The sequence below is a fragment of the Pollicipes pollicipes genome, unplaced genomic scaffold, assembly GCF_011947565.3.
Source record: "Pollicipes pollicipes isolate AB1234 unplaced genomic scaffold, Ppol_2.1 Scaffold_4881;HRSCAF=5763_pilon_pilon_pilon, whole genome shotgun sequence".
Taxonomy (NCBI): domain Eukaryota; kingdom Metazoa; phylum Arthropoda; class Thecostraca; order Pollicipedomorpha; family Pollicipedidae; genus Pollicipes; species Pollicipes pollicipes.
This window is the reverse complement of record NW_023596576.1, coordinates 28,310,281-28,331,302: the sequence shown is the minus strand read 5'-3', so window position 1 is coordinate 28,331,302 and position 21,022 is coordinate 28,310,281. Positions and strand designations below refer to the sequence as shown.

Here is a 21,022-nt window from a genome sequence, read left to right as displayed (position 1 = left end):
CCCTGCCATTTTTTTTTGTCTGCCATGCTGGCTTGGGTGTTATCACAAAGAGCGTTTTGCAATACCGCTACCGCCGTGGCGGTACTGCATAAAGTCCGTCGTGTCTCTCACCACTGGCCTGACCAAGGTCATGTCAGGGCCTGAGCCAGGTCAATAGGAGGTGGCGAGGCTCATCAAGCCGTAAAAACATAAAGTGACGGGAAATCGGTGAGATCCACCACGTGACAGGGTCGCGACACGCCACTGGGCGTGGTGCCCACTGGCCGCAGTGGCAATGCATTCGCTTCATTGCTTTGGTCTCCCATGTGTACCCCTCACCCCAGGACGTCAACTGAGACCCCCGAGCACCGGCCGCCCTCCGGTGTTCAAATCCTGGTGACGCCACTGGCCCAGGATGTGCCTCTGACATTAATACCGGGCGGAGCGGACGGACCGCTGTTTATGTTACTCTGCGCCATATAGCTGCCACGCTTCAGCGGAGTGCGCGCGTCTCGGCGCGCGCGGCTCAGATATCGGTGCATGTCTCGAGCATGGTGGCGCGGGAAACTGCTTGTGCGTGGTGGGACCTGGTAATCACAAGCAGCTGTGGGTGTACCTATGATTGGGCATCCAATGACAGTTTAATGTTAATTATCGACGGCACGTTTATCTTTCAAAGTTACATACGCGCTGGTAGGCTTTAGTTCACCACACTTGGATACATTTTCATACTGCGGAGATCATACCTGGCTGCTGCGCGGCTTGCGCCTCCTCCGAGGACCGGCTCGCATCGGGGAAGATCACACCGGCCCGCCAGTCGCCTCCCCCTCCCCTCCCCGCCTCAGGAGGACTGTGACCGGCGGACCTGAACCTGCAGCAGTCGATGCTGCTGGGCCGGCGGGCGTTGTGGCGGGATGGTGGCCGTGGCAGTGACGGCGGTACGACGGGAGGACGGCGATAGGAGCTGGCCATGCTATGCGATAGTCATGACAAGTGTTACGGATGCTATGTGTTGCTTTGACGTGGTTATGTGGATCGGCTTCAGTGGCCACAGCATCCGGAAGGAAAGCAGCAAGTTTATGTGCTGCTCAGTCCTGGTTTCACGGTCGTGGACCGTTTTTAAGGCGCTTGAGTTTTCAGTGGAAATGTCAACGGACACATTGATTTCACCGCAACTTGGCCGGCAGTTGTGGTGAAATTGGCATGTGGCATTGATCCAGCAGCTTCTTAGACGATAGCCGGAAAGCTGCAATGTCCTTTTATATAAGTAGTCAACAAGCCATGCCCTTATGTGCGGCCGAAAGGGCATCATGGCTGACATCCGAAGGATGTGAGGGTAGAAGACAACGCACAAATCCTTTGTGTGCATGCAGAGAGCCACGGGCACGATAAGCGACACGAACGAATGCTCGTCAGAGCAAAGAGGGATTTCTGAACCAAACAGATACTGAACTAGCATCCTAACCAATCGTGACCATATGTGGTATGTACCTAAGCACATCGCTATTAATATCATGCTAATTTTTGTATCTAATAGAAGCTTGTGCATATCTAATGTTGATGTCATGCTAATTCTGTCACATGTTAGGCCAGTCAGCAATTGCTTAAATCTGTCAAATAATCATCCCTGAATGGGGATAAAGAACAATGGACTGCAATACGTGATGGTTTTTAAATGTACAGGGTGGCCCAAACAAAAGTTAGCGCATGTATTCCCCTACAGTGGCAGGCGTATTGGTCGCATAATCTAGGTTAATTTGGTTATACAACACGTCCAACGACAGTAGTCATCAGTGATCCTCGACGAAGATTTGCCGGGCTGTTTTTTCTGTGAATTGCATCTCATTCTAAGCTTTTCACAGAAAGGCAGCTCATCTTAACTTAAAATGACAAGCTATACCTTTACAGGAAAACCATTTTGCATCTACAAAATACGTAAGAAATTTTTTGTTCAAAAATTACGTCATCGAGGATGCAAATTCAAGTAGGCGAAATGTGGGGAGAAATCAAGTTTTGGGAGATGGTCAGTCAACCTTTTTGGGCTGAGCTCCCCCCCCCCTCCCCCAACCGATTCAAGAAAATGACATCCTTGCGTCTGGAAATGTGCTCGGCGCGAAACTGCTGATGAACACCTGCGCATGACAAAGCTGCCCCTTTAACTGTTAATGACCTCACCGATGTTAGTCAGTCGACAGTCCCACAGCTGTGCTGGCCTGCGCCGCCTGATATTGTACACCTGGGTGGCGGTGTTTCGATCAGGCTGTAGCGCCGGTCAGCCGCCGCCGACTGTGACCTGAGGGACCGCCGTGACCTGCGGACACCGTACAGATAGCTCCCACCTGGGCCACGCCGACGCCGCAAGCTGGTCAGCCGCCGCCGACTGTGACCTGAGGGACCGCCGTGACCTGCGGACACCGTACAGATAGCTCCCACCTGGGCCACGCCGACGCCGCAAGCGAGCCGCCTGCTGTATTTGAAAGGGGTGTTATGACTCGTGTTGTTGCCTGAGGCGGGTGCTTCTTAAAGTATACGGGTATTTGGCCTTAATTGGGTCATCTTCCACGGCAATGGCAAGAGCCATTTGCACTGCAATGGTCCTATGTATTCAATTTCATCCAGTGGATTGAAAATTTACCGGGCAAGCACATATCCGCCAACACGGTCCGATTATGCGTCTTCTCGTCGAACGCGCCTCCGAACAGTCTGGTCAAAACTGGCTGTGCCCTATTTGCGACGGACGAAATAGAACAGACGAGGCAGTCGAGAGGAAGGATCTTGATACACACCGGTTTGATCCAGTCGCCTCGACTCCGGACTGCCGGCTGTGGTCAGCGGCAGTTACCACGCCGTCTGCCTGTGACGTCACTGTCACCGGGCGGCGGGAGAGGGGCGCGCGCTTGTTGCCAGGCGCACCGACCCGCGCGGCTCCCAATAGGCTGTGCACAGTACGGCGGCCGCCCGGCCGACCCCTCCTGGGCCTCCTATGAGCCAGGGTAAGGCAAGAATAGTCTGGCCTCTGTTGTTTCCATACAAGGCTGAGATCTCGTGAAAGAACTGCTCGCCCTCCACATACCCAATCTCTCTCTCTCTCTCTCTCTCTTCTCTCTCTCTCTCTCTCTCTCTCTCTCTCTCTCTCTTATTCTCTCTCTCTCTCTCTCTCTCTCTCTCTCTCTTCCTCTCCTCTCTCTCTCTCTCCTCTCTCTCTCTCTCTCTCTCTCTCTCTCTCTCTCTCTCTCTTCTCTCTCTCGCTCTCTCTCTCTCTCTCTCCTCTCTCTCTCTCTCTTCTCTCTCTCTCTCTCTCTCTCTCTCTCTCTCTCTCTCTCTCTCTCTCTCTCTCTCTCTCTCTCTCTTCTCTCTCTCTCTCTCTCTTCCTCTCTCTCTCTCTCTCTGCCCCCTTGTCTCCCTATCTTAATCTGTCCACTGCTTGCTCTCTCATTCTTTCACTTGCTCTTTCGTTCATGTTCTCATCCTGCTCTCACTTTAGCTGTTCCTCTTTTGGGCCCAGATTGGCAAACGGTATTAATCCCGACCCCATTTCGTTGCCTTGTCTCGGGTGGCGTACTTGCATGCGTCTGGCAGAAGACTTGGCGCCAACGCTTGTGCCCTTTGGCCCCGCCGTCCATTGGCTCGCCTCAAACTCTGGCCGGGTGGTGCCATGTGACGTCATCAACCCAAACAGGGCGGTCAACACGAACCGCTCCCTTCCTTTAAGGGCATTGTTATTTCGTTTTCGTCACCTTTTCATCTGCATGATTTGCTGTTTTTATCGGTAAACTGGTTTTGGGCGCTCATTTTTTTGGGCACTTGTGCGAGGTCTGTATGTGTGACAATTATAGCCAGTTACGATTACACGTATTCACAGGGTTGGCACATATTTGCTGTCACGTGCAAACGCTGACTGCACCACGATCGTCCCGATGGCTTTATCGCATGGAAAGCCGATTACGTCCCTTTCTGTAACATATGGGCTTTATTTTGAAAGGCGATGTCGCAACGAAAGTTAGCAATTCTGACTGTACTTTGCGCTAAAAACGCAGGCGGAGCGCTAAGAAGTGCAAAAGCTGTGGATGATGTGATGAACTTGATGATTTGCACCAATTACCAATTCAAATACTGTATTATCTTTGAATTTGGTTGTTGTGACGATAATTAACTAACAAACTTATTTGGATGCTATTCTGAGTTAGTGGTGGAATGAATGTCATAGATTGTTGAATGGTAGGTATACAATCGCAATGTTGAGCAAGTGACATGGTGCTGAAAGCAGTGGTGGACGTAGGACATAACAAGTAGGTAAGGACTTGGTACAAATTCTAGATATACTTATGCTCATGAATTCTATCTTGATGCATAGCACTGGCATGAAATCAATCAAGAGAAACTCACGCGCTGCGTGACGCCAGGCCGGGATTGCGATGCTATCTTCTCGTCAAGTCCTGAAATTGGAGGAAAATCGCAACGATTCGGGTGAGTGCCAAACACCGGCACCATGCCCAGTTTCGTATTGCTTTTCTTCAAAAGCTCACGTTAGCGCACAGGAGAGGCAGCGCGCCCCGCGGCACTACCTGAACCCCTGCATCACCTTTCCTACCGCACGCTAAGCGTGCCCTCTCAAGGCGTGTAATTCAGGCTATTACACGCAGTCTTGCACACCCGTGTATTTGGTAAGCGGGGACGAGGGAATCCAGCGCAATATTCTGAGCTACGACAGGAAATCGCAGGACACTGACGCGTGCAAGGTTCGCCGGGATGGAAATCTCCACACGGGATGTTTGGTAAGCGGACGGGGGAGGCGGAAAAGGTCACGGGGGTAGCCGACGAAGTTGGGGATTCAATTATCATGTTTCCCATGGAATCGAGTAGGTTTGAATCTTGCCAACTCACGAATCCTACAAACGAGGATTTGAACGCAGGAAATTATCATTCAAATCCTACAAACTAAACCAAATCTGAGAACTATGATTTAGAAACATAATTCGAATTGTCTCTAAGTTCACATTTTTGTCGTGTAATCTAAAATCTAAAAAGTAGATATAGTTTTCCATCGAACTGAGTCACTTATTGTTCATTGCATTGTATTAGTTTAATACTTCAACCCAAGGATTCAGCTTCATTCGAATGCGTTTGAATGCATTCTAATATATCTTAATCTCAAATCTAAATCCGAATCAAAATATAAGCACATCTCCCATAGCATGTGTTTCCAAGATAAGTTAAATCCTCAGCTCTGGTAACACCTTCCCAACCTGTGGAAAACTATCTCATTATCTCTGTAGTGCTGCATAATACGAAAAATCCAAGTAAAAATATGACGTGTACCACCTCGAAAGACGATTCGTTGTCGTTATCGATGAATGGATGCTTAACCATTAGTGAAAATAGTTTATGAAACATGTCCAAATGCTGATAAAACGCAAACTTTGGATACTCCACACCAACAGCAGCGACGTCAAGGGTTTCCCTCTAGTTCGACTAAAGCGCCAAATGCAATGCATTCATTTTCGGCATGTGCTGTAAATCCAGTGGATTCTCCGCGTGGCACGTTTCCAAAGACCAAAGGCCGACATTTCAGATGGAATACTCCCTGCGGTCTGACCGCACCTTGAAGTGTCCCTGTTTCGGCGTCCTTGTCGGCGTGGGCTTCCCGCACAAAGGAGCTCAGGTCGCTGAGTCATTGGCGAGCATACCGTCCACCAACGCGCGCTGGACGGTTCCATGGAAAAGGCTGTTGTTATTACGCGGCAGTGAATGCTTTCCTTGGACGCTGAGTTGGTCTGTTGAGGCGAAGGTCTGAGCATGATTGGTCACGCAAGAGCGAAACCGTTCTGCATCTACGCCATGTTGCGGGAATTTAGTGAAGAGCTTACAGTGGTCACAAGTTTGGAACACTCGCTAAGTCCGATCGGTGGACGGTGGTGATCTTTCCATGCGGTTGGAGATGTGTTATCGGCTGCAATGATCAGTGTGGTTTCGGTGTATCGACGAGACCTAAGACCACTCTGATGAGAAGCTGGATTGTTCCAAACAAGAGACAGATAGGTTGGGTGAACAAACCTAAAACTGAGTTATGAATCTGCATTAGGAGATGGGTCTTAAGTTGCCAGCTTTGGAATAAGGAACCAACTTTTTAAACGGCTGACGATGGATTGCTTTCGCACAGCTGAAAATGTAGAATAGTTGAGGGCTCCAATCACGTTGAACTTTAACTATTCTTCAGGACCTGCATGATAATTGCGCTTTTCGGTGGAAAAATGTAGCAATGCTCGCGAACTTGGTGTAGATTCAGGCTGTAACATAAAGAGATGAGATTTAAAAACCACGTAATGGGGTTAATCTAGAACTTAAACTCCTGGTTTTGGACGTTGTTGAACAAGGAGCAGCGATACAGTGCGGTGCCGAGTTACGCATTCGGTACAACAAAAACGATCAATGACCGTAAATAACACCAAAAGCTCCAATTTCGAATGGACTCAAACCCAGAGCTCACCCAACATCACGTTTTTCGGTGTGGTGTTTGTCATTAAGCCCCGCTTGGTAAAGATATTGTAGATCGAGTATAGCCATTGTCATTGTATCATTAACTATTAAGGATCCTCCTGTGCCAATTGGTTTCGTGCTAATATCTGGACGCGCGTCACCGTTTCCTGCGGCATTCGTTGAACAGCTTCATGAGATGGCGTTTGCCCCACACGGTCAGAGCATTTCGTCGGCGTACACAGACTGAACACAGGTGCTGTGCTCTGACCACAGCACGTCCTGCATTGATCGGTCCTCCTCGGCTCGCCGCGTGAGTCATCGGAGCAGCTGAGTCAGTGGCGAGTCCTCGAATGGCAGGCGGTGACCGTTCGACATTGACCTGGCCGCTCGCGGCGCGTCTGCCGGCGGCGGGGCCGGGGGGGGGGGGGAAGGGGGGTCGATAGCAGGAGGAGGGGGCGCGCTGTGACGTCGGCTGACGCGGCGGCAGCTCGCAGCCGGCCCGGGCCGGCGTGCGGCGCGCGTCTCCGAGCTCGGCGGCGGGCCGGGCCGCCACTGCGGCAGTGTGCGTCGGGAGCCGTGCCGGTGTGGTGGCAGCGGACGGCGGACACAAGCGACCCTGCTGACGACGCACGGCGCCGCGGTACGTCAGACAGACACTGCCGGTCTGCGGTGGTCCATGGCTGATGAGCGCTCTAGAGTTGCTCCGTTCCAACGGTGTCAGACGCTGTAACTTCCTTTGCCTGCGGAGCTGCCAGACAGCGATATGTTTACGTTGCATCCGTGAGAAGCACGAACCGTGCTGTTGCTTTTTCACCAGGGCCGCCTTGGGCCACGAGCGGAGCTTCCCCCAGCCCGCAGCCGCGCACAGACTATTGCGACACATGTGTTGACTTAAGGGGCTTCGGATGAAGCGGCGGGCCCACTGATGACTGGCTGAAGTTCACGCCAGCATTCACATCGCAGTGTAATCCTCAGAAGGCTTCCTCAAGGTGCGGCCGCGGTCACCTTGAGCCTAACATGAGCAAAACACCGAGACACTGTAATCGCTACGCGCAACAGTCTTGTAAGGCTCCTAAATTAAGCCTGGAATGTGGATAGAACGCTTAGGTCGCGGCGGACCTGCGTCAGTTGCCACGTCCAATCGGTCGGAGACTGTGTTTGTTGACGATGGACAAAGCGCTTCGGACCGCTGTCGCTTTAATTTGTTGCAAAGCGCGACGGGGGCTTATTTGTGGAGTGGTCGCTGCCTCGGTCGAACTCGTTGGTTCCTTTCCACACGCAAAGCCGGCTATTCGTGTCCCAACGCGGGTGTGAGGATGAGTGTGTAGGTGTGCGGTGTACGTTGCTGACTGCATCATGTTCACTTTACGAATAGTTTGAGCCCTCGTAGGACACTTTTTCCTAATGAACCTGCCATCCAGTGTTGGTCAGACCGGGGTACCTTATGTGTCAGACGGGGGTACCTTGTGTGTCAGATGACAGTTCACAACGCCAACACCCACAAGCACCCAGTCGTACCGCAGGACGTCCCCGGAGTCGGCTCGCTCGCCGCCAAGCGCAGTGTCCGGGTGCCGTGTTCACTGACGCCGCTCCTCCCACAGGACGTAGACGGTGCACGAGCCATGGCGCAGCAGGGGACGCCCCGGACCGGTGTGCCGCCGCCCGCCAGCAGCATGGCCGAGCGGCTGCTGGTGGCCGGCACCTCAGCCTGCATCGCCGACGCTATGACCTTCCCACTGGACACGGCCAAAGTCAGACTGCAGGTGAGCACACCATGACCTTGACATGACCTTGACCTTCCCATGATCTTGACCTTCCCACGACCTTGCCTTTCCTCTGCACACGGCCAACATCGGACTACAGGCGGGGTAGTTATCTGCACATTGTTCTCGTGGTGCCGCTGGCGTCCTGCTGCTACCAACGCAAATGTTGACGAAAAGAATCAAGCCGAGCTACTACAAGCCGAGCTTCATCATTGCATGATATGGCTGATGTCACCTGTCTGCCAGAACATGCTCGGTGGGACGTGGCCTATTTAAGGCATCGAAAATATGGGTGGACGCTAGTCGTTGTACATCTAAGTTTGAAAAGTGACTATCGCCTAACCGGTAAAAAAATATGTAAAAGGCCAAGATGCTTCGACGGTTACCTGATTGAATCTAGATACCTCACGCCTGTGATGCTCGTCTTTGCATTGATCGCTCGAGGTCAGCTTCAAATGCATTAGTCATTAGACAGAGTATAGCTCTATCCACTGTTGAACAAAACAAAGCGCTTAAACCAACACGAAGCGATTGGTCCCGCCCGAGCTCCCGATGCCATCACGAAGGACGTCCCTGTCTGACGAGGTCACGCACCAAAGCTTCCTACTTGCCAAGGTTGTCGTAAACAGGACTGCCTGTTTGGTCCTCGCTGGAGCTAAAGTGAGTCTATTTCTGCTTCCTAACGGTGGCCAGCTGTGGTATGACCTTTGTCTCCCGGAAGGCATGCGTATTTGGAGCTTATTTTGATGTTCCGGCTTCGGTGTCAGTCGTTTGTAAACACGGCGCGGGACCGCCGATTGTCGGGAAAGGCAGGGGACGGCGGTCAACGGAGAGGTAGCCTTGGGTAGATGGATAAGCCGATTTCGATGTCCGGGTTCAATGTCAACGTCGCTCCTCCTCCTGCTCCCCCTCCCCCCCCCCCCCTTCACGCGCACACCTCATCCATCCGGGTTTGTTCGCGGATATCTTGATATGCTCATTAGATAGCCAGTCAAACTTGCCCTGGATCGGACCCAAATCTATATGTGATATGGTAGATTTGACAAACCTTGTGTCAACCAAGGTATTTTTGCCGCCTCCGTGGTCTTGGGGAAAGATGGTGCACTCGTAATCCAGCGGCACTGGGTACGAGTTCCAGAGTGGGCGCATTGTTTGATCCGACTGAAATGGAAAGGCCAGTTGGCAACTGGCCAACGAGGTTCAACCCAGACCCGAGGCGGCCGCGTTGCAGCATTGTGCGGCACGTAAGACCCTCCGCATTCTTGTCTGGCGAAAGGGCGGGGGCAAAATTAGCTTTTGAACTGGACGGCACGCTTGGGTGGTGGGTTCGGGGTCCACGCAACAAGCTATGCTCAGCAGGTACTCTGAATCCGAAGTCACCCATACAAACCATTCGGAACAAATTTTAAAAAAATAAACTGAAATAAAAAACCATAATTTGCGTCTTCGGGTTCATTGTGCGTTGTATTGCATTGTATCGGTGTTTGTCGTCAATCACTCTGCAAACTAACTGATGGATGGTGTCCATGATGGTCAGTTATTGGCCCATGTGGTGGTAATTAGTGATGCTGAAGTGGTCTTGATCAATGTTGGATCCAAGCGCTTATTTGCCTCTGTCCGACATGTGGCAGCTACCGAAATGATTGCGCTGCAGATCAAGCATCTGACACGCATATGTCTTGCGTCTCATGGTTCGTACTGATTATTTCGTATTCAGTTGAGTTCAAATGATTGCATGACAACAGAGGTCGGCAGGCTTCGCGTTTCGCGAGGTAATTTCAGTTGTTTCGTCTCCAATTGCGCGAGGGCACTCGTGCCGGGATCACTTAATTGCATGACTCCTTTTTTCAGGTGCAAGGCGAAACCTCTGGATTCTTGTTACGTGTCAGTTTGTTCTACGAAGAAGCTGTCATATCAAGCGCCGCACCACCAAAATACCAAGGCATGCTCGGAACGATGAAAACTATCGCCCTGGAGGAAGGACCAAGGTAATGTCCGACAAATGGAACTTTTTGACTATATTTGTGGGTCAACTTGTGCATTGGGTATGTCTGCACATAGGCGTATTCTTATGTGTTTACTAAGTCAAGTTTTAACACCCGCCCGGGTGGGTGGTTAGATACCCTGTCCTCGGGTGGAGTCAATTTGACTCTCCTGAGATGTCAGGAACTAAGAGAGCTAGAGACACCAAACTAACGGGGTGTATTGTCATCTACGTGAACTCCCTTAGGTCAAACTTTGAGGTTCCTAGGTCATGACCTTCGGGTCGAATAAGGTCAAACAAGGTCCAGGTTAGTGTCCAAAGAGCCCCCAGAACCTAAATAGCGGCTCAAAGCAATAGGTCACATGCTCAGTTAAGGTCAGTGACCTTGTCTGACTTTTTGATGGTCATGGTGACCAAAATAATAAAAGACGGTTTGGAGTTTTGCATTTGAATAAGCGACAAAGATTACGCTAGCAGTATGTTCCTAAAAACAAAACGTTGATCTGGGTCATTTCAGGTCAGTGACCTGTTCTGACCTTTAAGAATTCCATGGAAGGTGTATAATGCGGTTTCTGCTGTCAATAAGTTCGAAATGGGCTCCAGAAACTACCCCATACAGCAAGCCCGAGATTACCAAAACAGGTTGGTTTTGACCTTGATCTAACCCTCATACCTGATCCTAGGTCACTGCAATTTGTTCATTCAATTGCTGTGTTACCTAAAAAAGTATATCAGGGATGTATGGCATCGTCTAACACTCCGTTGTTGGATCAGATTGAATGGTTCCCCAGAAATTGTCTTTGTTGGAACCATGGCCTGAATTTGACCTGCCATAGGTCAGCGACCTTAGAAGGTACATCTAAATCTTTTATTCCAGACGATCCGCTATTTAAATATGTACAGCTATGCAAACTTTGGCGCGACTACGCCTCGCCGTTCGGAAACCATTTTGGAAAAAACATTGGAGGCGGTCAATTTGACTTCCACCCGAGCATATGCTAACCTCTGTCTGCTTTCCCCCAATATTTGAAGGAGTCTTGAACTCGCATTACATATGCGGGCGGCCAAGAGTGTGCTAGCGCTGTTTTGCCTTTAACACGCGGTCGGGTCGGGGTCAAGTTGCCCCCCCTGCCCAAAGGTTTTTTCGAGCATAGTATCCAAACGGCACATTGCAGCCGCGCCAAATTTTGCATAGCTATAGGCAATGGAATAGCAGATCGTTTGGTAATAAAATTCAGATGCACCTTGTAAGTTCGCTGACCTACCGCAGGTCAAAGTCGGGCAATGGATTCTGCGAAGTCAATTTCTAGGGAATCTTTCAATCTGATGCAACAACGGCGTTTTAGGCGAGGCCATACATCTCTGAAATATTTTCTTAGGCGACGCAACAATTGAATTAACAAATTCAATTGACCCAAGTTCTGAAAGTCAGACCAAGGTCAAAGCCAATCTGTTTCATTACTCTGGGGCTTTCTGTATGGGGAAGTTTCTGGTGCTCATTTAGAATTCATTGATAGCAGGCACCGTATTACATACCTTTCATGCACTTCTCAAAGGTCAGAATAGGTCATTGACCTTAAATAACCCAGGGTGCCTTTCTGTTTTTTGAACGTATTGTCTAGCGTTTTCTTTTTCACTTATTTAAATGCAAAACTCAAAGCAGTCCTGCACAATCTTGGTCACCATGACCTTCGAAAGGTCAAACAAGGTCGCTAACCTAAAATAATCATGTAACCTTTTGCTTAGAACAGATATCCTAGGTTCTGGGGGCACTTTGGAGATCAAACTTGAGATTGACATTGTTTGGCCTCATTTGACGCAAAGGTCATGACCTAGGAACCTCAAACTTTGACCTGAGTGAGTTCAGGTACAGGCCACACCGCGTAAATTTGGTGTATCTAGCCTCTTTTAGTTCCTGAGATCCCAGAGAGGTCAAACTGGCCCCAACCTGACCGAAGGATATCCAACGGGCCACCCGGGCGCGTGTTGAGGAATTGATAGAAATGAAAGCTGACGATGAGCAAAAGTACCTACCGTCGGACCAAACGCTCGTTAAGGAGTCATTGATTATCGTCTGCTTGCTCGTGACATAGCGTACTGCGCCCAACGCGGCGTTTTTTTTTTTTTGTTGCATCATTTGCCTGCGGTTTGTTGAAAGTAAACGTTTATTCCAACTCACGCTTGTCTCTGATCAGGCCAAATGCCGCCCTCCCCTTCCGTCCGGCAGGGGTCTGTACAAAGGCCTGGCGCCTGGCTTGCAGCGACAGATGTGCTTCTCAGCCATCAAACTGGGCATGTACGACACGTTCAAGGACTTCTACCACTCTCTCATCGGAGGTGAGAGTCAGGCTGGGACGCAGGCAGTATTTGAGGCGGTGTACGGGACGATGTGGTTTCAGAGACTTTGCGAAGAGTGATAATCTGACGTGCCTTGTCACTTCACTTCGACATTGTTTGTGATTCGAAATCTACCAGTCGTGCTGCCCTGCTGACAGCGAGAGCGTGGTGAGGAAACATGAACTAAATATTTGGTTTCGCAAAATGGAGTTCGTGAGATACTGATTACAACATTGGTTATTCTGTAAAAACCCAGACAATGTAACCAATGTTTGTTTGATACTGTCGCTAGCATCTCCTGGTATATTGAAAGCTGATTATGAAATGCTCCACATTTTTGGATCTGGAGACAAGCGTCAGAATCGATGGAAACATCTTATTTGTAACTATCGGTATGCTTTTGATTCGAAGAGACTGGTCTAAAGATAACATAATTTCATTATCCAATAGATATGTGCCTCAATACGTCATCGCGTTATTACGTTATCGAACGCTCATGTGACGACAGAGTCCCTGCCAGACACGCACGGCAAGGTGGCGACGTTGGCGGATGCGTGCATGCTCAGGTTTTGAGCGTTATGTGCGCGTTATGTGCGTTATTTGAGCGTTATGTGCGCTATTTTGGCCCTTGCCTCGCAGTACTCATTCATATGTGTCAGGGGTTTTATATATTTTACTCGCGTTTTCGTTTTTAGTTACGGTGCTATTTGTAAGTTATTTGGTTTCCAGTCTGATGTCCTTCATAACTGGCAGGACTGTCCAAATGTTTGCATGATATGTCACAAATTACGGTTCAGTTCAGTTTAGTTCAGTTTAATGCATTCACCACTCATTCCAACAGGTAGGCTTATTGTTTGGCTTCATACGATGACAACAGTAGTATGAATGCGATATTAAAACATGACCAAGATGTAACCACCTTTGCGCGTTGTCAACCATCCACCTGTTCGCAAAACTTCGTCAAAAAAGTAATCAAAATTTAAATTGTCAACATCACGTACTTAAATCTGACGGCTCGTAGGTGATACAGAATTTGAGACGGGATTTGTGTGACGTCTACATGGCATAATGTATCCCTGGATGCCTTCAAAAAAGGCGGCGTAAAAAGGTCTGCACAAGTTTGCGTAAACGTCCTGGCTCAGAAACGAGAGGATTTGAAATTTAAAAAGGCATAACTGTAAACTGCAGGGAATGGTCTTAAAATCCTACCTTACTTTAAAGTTCCATGCAAATGTGATAAAGTTCCTTTAACAGACAAATTATAGAACTCAAGATACCGATAAGCCAGGACTTCAAGATTGTTCTTGCTTATACCAAACATGCTATATTTTACCACCCTGCTTTTCCTATTTGCTGTGCGGAAGCATGCCTATTTGCGTATTAAATTATCGACGAATCGGCAAACCATCACAAATCAGCCCAGCAAGTTTACCGAATTACCACGCCACACATTATTTGAATGCCATCGAAATCACGGGGATCCAATTCTAGACACCAAATGCGGCAACAAATGGCAGATGATCGTCTCGGAGCGGCCATTACGTAGTGCCCGCACCTAGCACCATGCTGCGCATAGGTCGCGCGCGCTGGTCAGACCAGCGGGCTCTGGTGCGCCATGTTGTAGCACCCAGTTTTAGCAATGCAAGTAAAATGCACCTGTCGCTCATTTGTCGTGTGGCATGTACATTATCAGCGTTCGCATCTTGCATATTATCTTACATCTCTTTTTCTTATAACAATGGCTTCGCCGGGGCATATAACACGGAGCTGTCCACGGTCCTGTGTACCTCCGGTGTCCCTCTGCCGATGAGCCTCCCGAGGTCCTGTGTACCTCCGGTGTCCCACTGCCGATGAGCCTCCGCGAGGTCCCGTGTACCTCTGGTGTCCCGCTGCTGAAGAGCCTACGCGAGGTCCCGTGTACTTCGGGTGTCTCGCTGCCGATGAGCCTCCGCAAGGTCCGGTGTACCTCTGGTGTCCCGCTGCCGATGAGCCTCCGCGAGGTCCGGTGTACCTCTGGTGTCCCGCTGCCGATGAGCCTCAGCGAGGTCCGGTGTACCTCTGGTGTCCCGCTGCCGATGAGCCTCAGCGAGGTCCGGTGCACCTCTGGTGTCCCGTTGCTGATGAGCCTCCGCGAACTCACGTCCTGTGGTCGTGTCCGGCAGGCCCCAGCCAGAACTACGTCAACATTCCGACCCGCGTCATGGCTGGCATGACGACCGGCGCCCTGGCCGTCATGGTCGCCCAGCCCACCGACGTCGTCAAGGTACAATCCCGGGGCGCGACGACGGCCGGCTGCCACCGTCTCCGAGCTCCCATTGGCGACTGTGCTCCCGTGCTCTGTGCTAGATGGCGACTGTGCTCCCGTGCTGTGGGCTAGATGGCGACCGTGCTGCCGTGCTCTGGGCTAGATTGCGACTGTGCTTCCGTGCTCTGGGCCAGACCACTTCGTCTCCAGTGTCACAACTATGTGGAGATGGCAAGCGATCATGTCGAGGCGCTCGTCTCAAATGCGGCGGTCTGCAGTACCGTGACTGACATTGCTTCAGAATGATGGCAGCGACCTGATTAGATCGTGGCGCTTAACAGGCCATGCCAAACCGTGTTCTCGGGACCATGCGTCGTCAGCACGCTTCCCTTCCCAGGTGCGAATGCAAGCCCAGAGTCAGTCAAAGGGACCACCGCGGTACAAAACGTCCCTACAGGCCTACAGCACTATTTTCAGATCGGAAGGTCTCCGAGGGCTGTGGAAAGGTGAGAACAATCTCTTTGACAGACTTCAGACGAGCATCATGTTCGCCAAAGACCGTTCTTGATTCGTGTGCTTGTTTTTTGCGGACCAGACTCGCTCTTTGGTGCATTCCTGATCCAGTCAGATGTTCCTTGACGGACTTACCGTGCCAAGCACACCCTGTCATACTTTTAGGAAACTTCGCGGATACGATTATCTGATGGCCCAATCTATCCATACGACAATCATTTTGATCATAGCAACGGCGACTGGTCCTTTGCTTCGGGGGTTTGTGCCAGTCAAATGGCGTAGTTATATCTATTGGTCTACATGTCGTGCAAAAAGTGATGGAAAAGTGATGAGGGTTTTATTTTTAAGTTCGTTTATTTATTCTCAAGTTTGTTTGTTGCTTTATGCGGCACAAGTCAAAGGAGAATGTTCCTAAAGTGTGTCACGGCTGGGCTTTATGAACAACCTTTTTTAGAAAGGCAGCCATGAACTTCTTTGTGATCAAAAGCTAACTTCCGTAGTTTAGACCACGGTTACTGGGTTAAGACTACGCTGAAAATTATATTTGTTGCTGTGTTTGTGCCTGGCAAGTTAGCTCAGTGTTGTTGCACGAAGTGACGAGGTTAAAAAGCCAAAAAAGCCGGACAATTTTATGTGATCCGGCTGAAAGCTGTTAAGCTGTATTGTAGGCATCAGACAACTTTGTATACACATTTTCAACCAAACGTGCAAGAGCGCTGTGCTTATATGCATTTTAAGTTGTGGTAAATTAGTCAATATGTGATGAAACAACCCAGAAGAACCACCGAAACAACCCAGTCGCGGCCGACTATGAAGAGGCGCGTGGCTGCAGTTACGCATTTTCGCTGCCTGTTCTAGATACCGCTTAGCGGTGACGAGTTACAATGAAACGGCGGCCTTTTCGTCTGTTGGAGCTTCGCCCCACACCAACTCAGTTCGGCACCTTTGCTGGCGGAGTTACGCCTAGGCCACGGCCGTTGCCAGCTTCGGCGTTTGGCAGCGACTGCTGGGACAGGCGCCTGTCCTTTGTTTGTTGAAAAGTTGGCAGCCTGCCATCCTTTGACGACGCTTCCGATGACGACGAGTTTGACAATTGATGGCGATTTCTTAATCGGCCTTCGCGAGGCTGTTACTGTTGTCACATCGGCAGGCTCTCATCTCCGCCCATAACAAAGGGTTTCTGGACGCTGCCATATCAGCCCGTTTGTGTCGGGGCTAGGGTCAGTCCCGCCCACACGTGCGTTGCACCTGTCGGCGCGTTCGCCGCGCGCCACTCGTGGCGCGGCGCCAGCCCAGCGCTGATTACAGCCGAAGTTTGGCTGCCGGCGCTGGCGGGCTGCCGCCGCGCGACATTGGGTCGCACTGGGGCTGGGGCCGGCGATCGACACAAGTGCGTAGTCGCACCAGCGCTCAAGGTCGGCCGGGCTGGGTCGAGCCAGCTCCGGATGGCGCCGCGGCTGGGCTTTGAATCAGACAGCGCTCCATACGAGCCCACAGGTGTTCGGTGCGAGCCCTAAAGAGCTCGATACGAACCCACTTCCCGCGATTTTAGAAAACGTGCAGTTGTTGAAAGAGGTGTTTCAGGCGTGGAGAATAGTGAATCCAGTTGCCGGATATGTGAGTTTGGTCCTGATTCGTCGTAAACCTTTGAGATTGAACACCGCAGAGGTGTCGCCTTCTGCGAGGGCTCGGGGCGCGCGACGCTCTGTTCAGGCGTTCCCGGCCGGACCCTCTGGAGTTGACCCCACACACCGCTGCGCCGTAGCGAACAGGACCCAATTGAGACGTACATGCTCTGTCTGGATTTTTGTTTTGCTTTTGTACTAGAGTTTAAACCGTAAAGGGCAGTCCAGAACTTGGATTGAACTGAACGCTAGTACGTGTCACGTGGCATTCGCAATCGCCTGAGCAGTTGTTGAAATGTACTCTAATTCGATACTGAGTGCGATGCAGACAATGCTACATGGAAGAAACGCAGTCACGAGCATATTGCGACGCGCATTTTGAAAGGAACTATTTATCAGGTTAACTTTAGGAAAATAATCGACTCCGAAATCCACACTATTCTGTCCAGCATGAACGTACTGTGGTGTGTCTCATACATCATATCCCGAGTCCTCGTCACGACGTCATCCGTGCTGTGCCATCACAGGGTTCATGCCGAACGTGATGCGGAACGCGATCGTGAACGTGTCGGAGACGGTGTGCTACGACGTCACCAAGGACACGCTGCTCTACTACAACGTCTTGCAAAACGGCGTCCCGCTGCACTTCAGCGCTGCAGCCGCTGCCGGTGAGGAGGCCGCCACGGCACCGCGGAGACCGCCTGCGTGCTGTGGTCTGGTCCTGGGAGGGGGGGGGAGGTCAACAACCAACAGTGAAGACGCAGGTTTGGTGTAGTTCGGCTCGTCGCGCAGCGGCCGTCAGCGTTGGTCGCCCCACGTGCGGGGTTCGGGGCATTCTCGAATCACTCGAGCTGGCCAAATTGTGAATGGGCCGATATGGACGGCTGCGCCTCAGTCCAGAGAGCGCAGCCTACCCACAGCGGGTGTGTTTGCACGCCGCGTGCGGCACGTGGCCTATCGCACGCGCAGCTTTAGTGGTGCTCGGCTAGGATCTCGCTCCGGGCACTCTAGGCTGAGCTCTTGATGTGGCTGATTGCAGTCAAGCACTGTTGTGATGCCACTGACAATGGCGAAGGGCTCCGGGCATAGAGGTTGAGTGGGTGGATAGTTTCCTGCGCCCAACGGCTTGTCTGCTACAGTCCGGAGGCCATTCGATGTTAAGGGATGTTGAAGGCGAACCAGATGAACCTGCACCAGATGAGCACCAGGTGGACATTCAAGTGTCACCTATGCCAGCTATCACAAGATCCCTTTGGAGCTGGCATGCATGACTAAGGATTATTGCTGCACATGCCACTTGAAATTTTTTCTTTGTCATCCAAAGCAGGCATTTAGCGATTTATTTGGATTCGAGGTCAAACTTAAAACCTGACGACGCCAGCAGACATCACGATGTTTCTGGAGTATGACGGACGCCTTAGGAGTACAGTGTCGGTGATACGCTGGTCAATCAGTTTGAACGGCTGAACAAATTCCTCACAAGGATAGCGAGAGGTGCTGCCGCTGCTGACGGCCGGTAGATGGCACGCGCCGAGTGGATTTCACACGCAGATGTCGCCGTATCGCTGCAGGCCGGCCGCCCTGTGTTTCGAATAGCGCATTTGTCACAGCCCGGCAATTTAATGCTCCGTGTGATTGACGGCAAATAGTTTTACCATTGAGTCCACATAACTCGCAGTTTCTCCTGCGAGTGGATAAACTCAATGTAAAGATCGTTGAAGAAGGAAGAACATGGAGCTTGAGGAAGGAAACATTTGACTCTCGGAGAAAATGAAGGAGACTGGTGTTTCAGTCTGGATTCCAACGTCTTTTTTAGATGTGCACCAATATGTTTGAATAAATGCCTGCCTGAAAGTGGCGCTGTCCTATCGAAGCTACTTTCTTAATGCTAAGCATAAATGCAGTGCAATTGCAGTAGTATCGAAGGACATTTAACAGCGCACCTCGGTTGAGTAGGTGTGCTTTTCTCCAGAAATATTATATTGCCCATTTAATGTATTCACTTGGAGTCTGTGGGCGCAAAATGACCCCGGAAGTCGGCACGGCTTAAAACCCCAATCATCAGCATCTTCACTGGGAGTCTAAGCTGCAAAGAAGGGGGGGGGGGGTGACGAATGGAGGAGGATGGGGCAGCGCGGGAAGCCCTGCGAACCAGGTGAACCAGGTGAACCAGGCGAACCACAGCAATAGCGTTGACCTTACGCCGTTGTATGGAAAGAAACGGCCCAGAGTTTGCCTCCCCTCCCCCTTCCCCCACCGTAACCCCGCTGAAGATCCACCATGAATGGTTTGAACTAATTGAGGGAAATGATGCCGGTTGATCTTAGTGTTCATGTCCAAAGTGAGTGTCCACTGATCGGACTGTCTTTATCCAGGCCTCTGCGCGACTGTGGTGGCATCTCCCGTCGACGTTATTAAGACTCGGTACATGAACGCGGCGCCAGGGGAGTACCGCGGCGCCGTGGACGCGGCAGTCAGGATGTTCATGCAGGAGGGGCCTGGAGCCTTCTACAAAGGGTTAGTTAACGGCTGCAGATATTTCTATTGCTTACATGAAAGTTTTAGCTCAATGTTTTTGCTGCTGTGCAATGGATTGTCAGGTGTGCTGGGTGTGTTCGTTTTCCCACATTAAAGTCATATGCATCCCATAGTTTAGGTAAATTAGAGCTGTTTCCCAATCGCTTGTCCACAGTTTAACTAAAACAGTTAATTAACAATGTGACAATGAACTCAATCGAGCTATGGCTATAGTTTGCAGGAATGTCATCCACCGTGCTTGAAACGCTCAAAATATGTTCCTTGATTTTGTTTTTCGTGAACACATGCATTTTCGAATGTCTTCTATAAACCAAAATTATAAAAGCCAATGCTATAACGTTTGATATTGTATCACCCTGGCCTTCGCCAGCTCACACGTCAGTCATGTTATAAAAGCCAATGCTATAACGTTTGAGAATGTATCACCTTGGCCTTCGCCAGCTCATACGTCCGTCATGTTAAGAGGGACTGCACGGGACCTCTCAGTCGAGTGCCGTTATTTCCGTGGCTGACCGCCGGCGCGTCGTCCGCAGGTTTGCACCATCGTTCTGTCGCCTAGGTAAGCTGGAACATCTGCATGTGGCTCACGTACGAACAAGTCAAAGAGATGGTCCGCCGCAACCGGGAGTCGTAGGCAGTGCCATCTACCGATCTGCGCCACCACGGCGACCCGGGAGCCACCTAGCGGGCTGATGGCCAGTCAGTAGATGGCTCGAGCGGCCGCTGCTGTGCTGGAGAGGCGGCAGCACCGGCTGCAGTGATGGCGCAGCGGCCGGCCCAGGACGGCGGCCTCACTAGTTGGCCCGTGGGAGGGCATGAGCCGGGAGCAGTGCCCACCGGTGCCGTCGGGGCTGGCAGGGGGGTGACGGCCGGCCTCCCCCGCCGAGCGGCAGGCGTGTTGTACGGCAAGCAGTCTCAGACGTTCCAGACGGATGCCTCCCCGTGTGAGGATGTGACATAGTGTTACACTTGGTGATAGCTGACGCAATACCTGCCGCTTTGGCAGGCAGCATTGTGTGCATTTTCTGCATATCAGAGCTCGTCGTTGTGACGTTAGGCTGTATGGTAAACTGGAAGGCGATACTGTGTTCAGAGTATGCATTGGCCAACTACGGAAATCATATGTTACTCAAGCGCATTGCCTTCGAGTAATGCTGCTGACAAGTGCTTATGTTAGATCCTCGCTGCGCTTGGCCGCATTCAAATTAAGAACTGTTGTGGCCGAGTTTGATCGCGATGTTGAGCTAAAATCGCACGGCCAGGGAGCACTGGAGCAGCCATGCTGTCTGTGTTTCAGATGGCAATTGTCAAACCACGGCTGTCCACCGTCTTGAAAAGCTGGAGTGATGTATCCGTATCATTAAACGTGTCCAGTGCTGTAGACGGCTGCTAGTTAGATTCTTTATAAATGAATCGCGGTTATATGGTGGCACGTTCGTCTTGTGCCATTGTTGAACAACTGTCTATCACATAGACGCTGACGAATTTTTCGTTATATTTCACGGGATGATTGACCAGTGTACGATGTGAATGGACCCCGAATATATTTTACTAGCCAGTG

At 50.8% G+C, this 21,022-nt stretch overlaps 2 protein-coding genes across 2 annotated transcripts in view; both read left to right on the top strand.

The window, feature by feature from the left end:
* LOC119100210 (dual specificity protein phosphatase 23-like) overlaps positions 1 to 8,064 on the top strand; it is a 20,371-nt gene extending 12,307 nt beyond the window's left edge. Inside the window, exon 4 of the mRNA XM_037223320.1 lies at positions 8,058 to 8,064. Within this exon, the coding sequence (XP_037079215.1) occupies positions 8,058 to 8,064 (7 nt within the window). The remainder of the gene's footprint in view (positions 1 to 8,057) is intronic.
* The window catches only part of LOC119100999 (mitochondrial uncoupling protein 2-like), a 21,192-nt gene extending 170 nt beyond the window's left edge, over positions 1 to 21,022 (top strand). The window contains 9 exon segments of the mRNA XM_037224235.1: positions 8,058 to 8,219; positions 10,071 to 10,207; positions 12,431 to 12,540; positions 14,703 to 14,803; positions 15,183 to 15,291; positions 17,451 to 17,591; positions 19,299 to 19,440; positions 19,995 to 20,022; positions 20,024 to 21,022. Coding sequence (XP_037080130.1) covers positions 8,079 to 8,219; positions 10,071 to 10,207; positions 12,431 to 12,540; positions 14,703 to 14,803; positions 15,183 to 15,291; positions 17,451 to 17,591; positions 19,299 to 19,440; positions 19,995 to 20,022; positions 20,024 to 20,095 — 981 coding nt within the window. The 5' untranslated portion in view covers positions 8,058 to 8,078 and the 3' untranslated portion in view covers positions 20,096 to 21,022.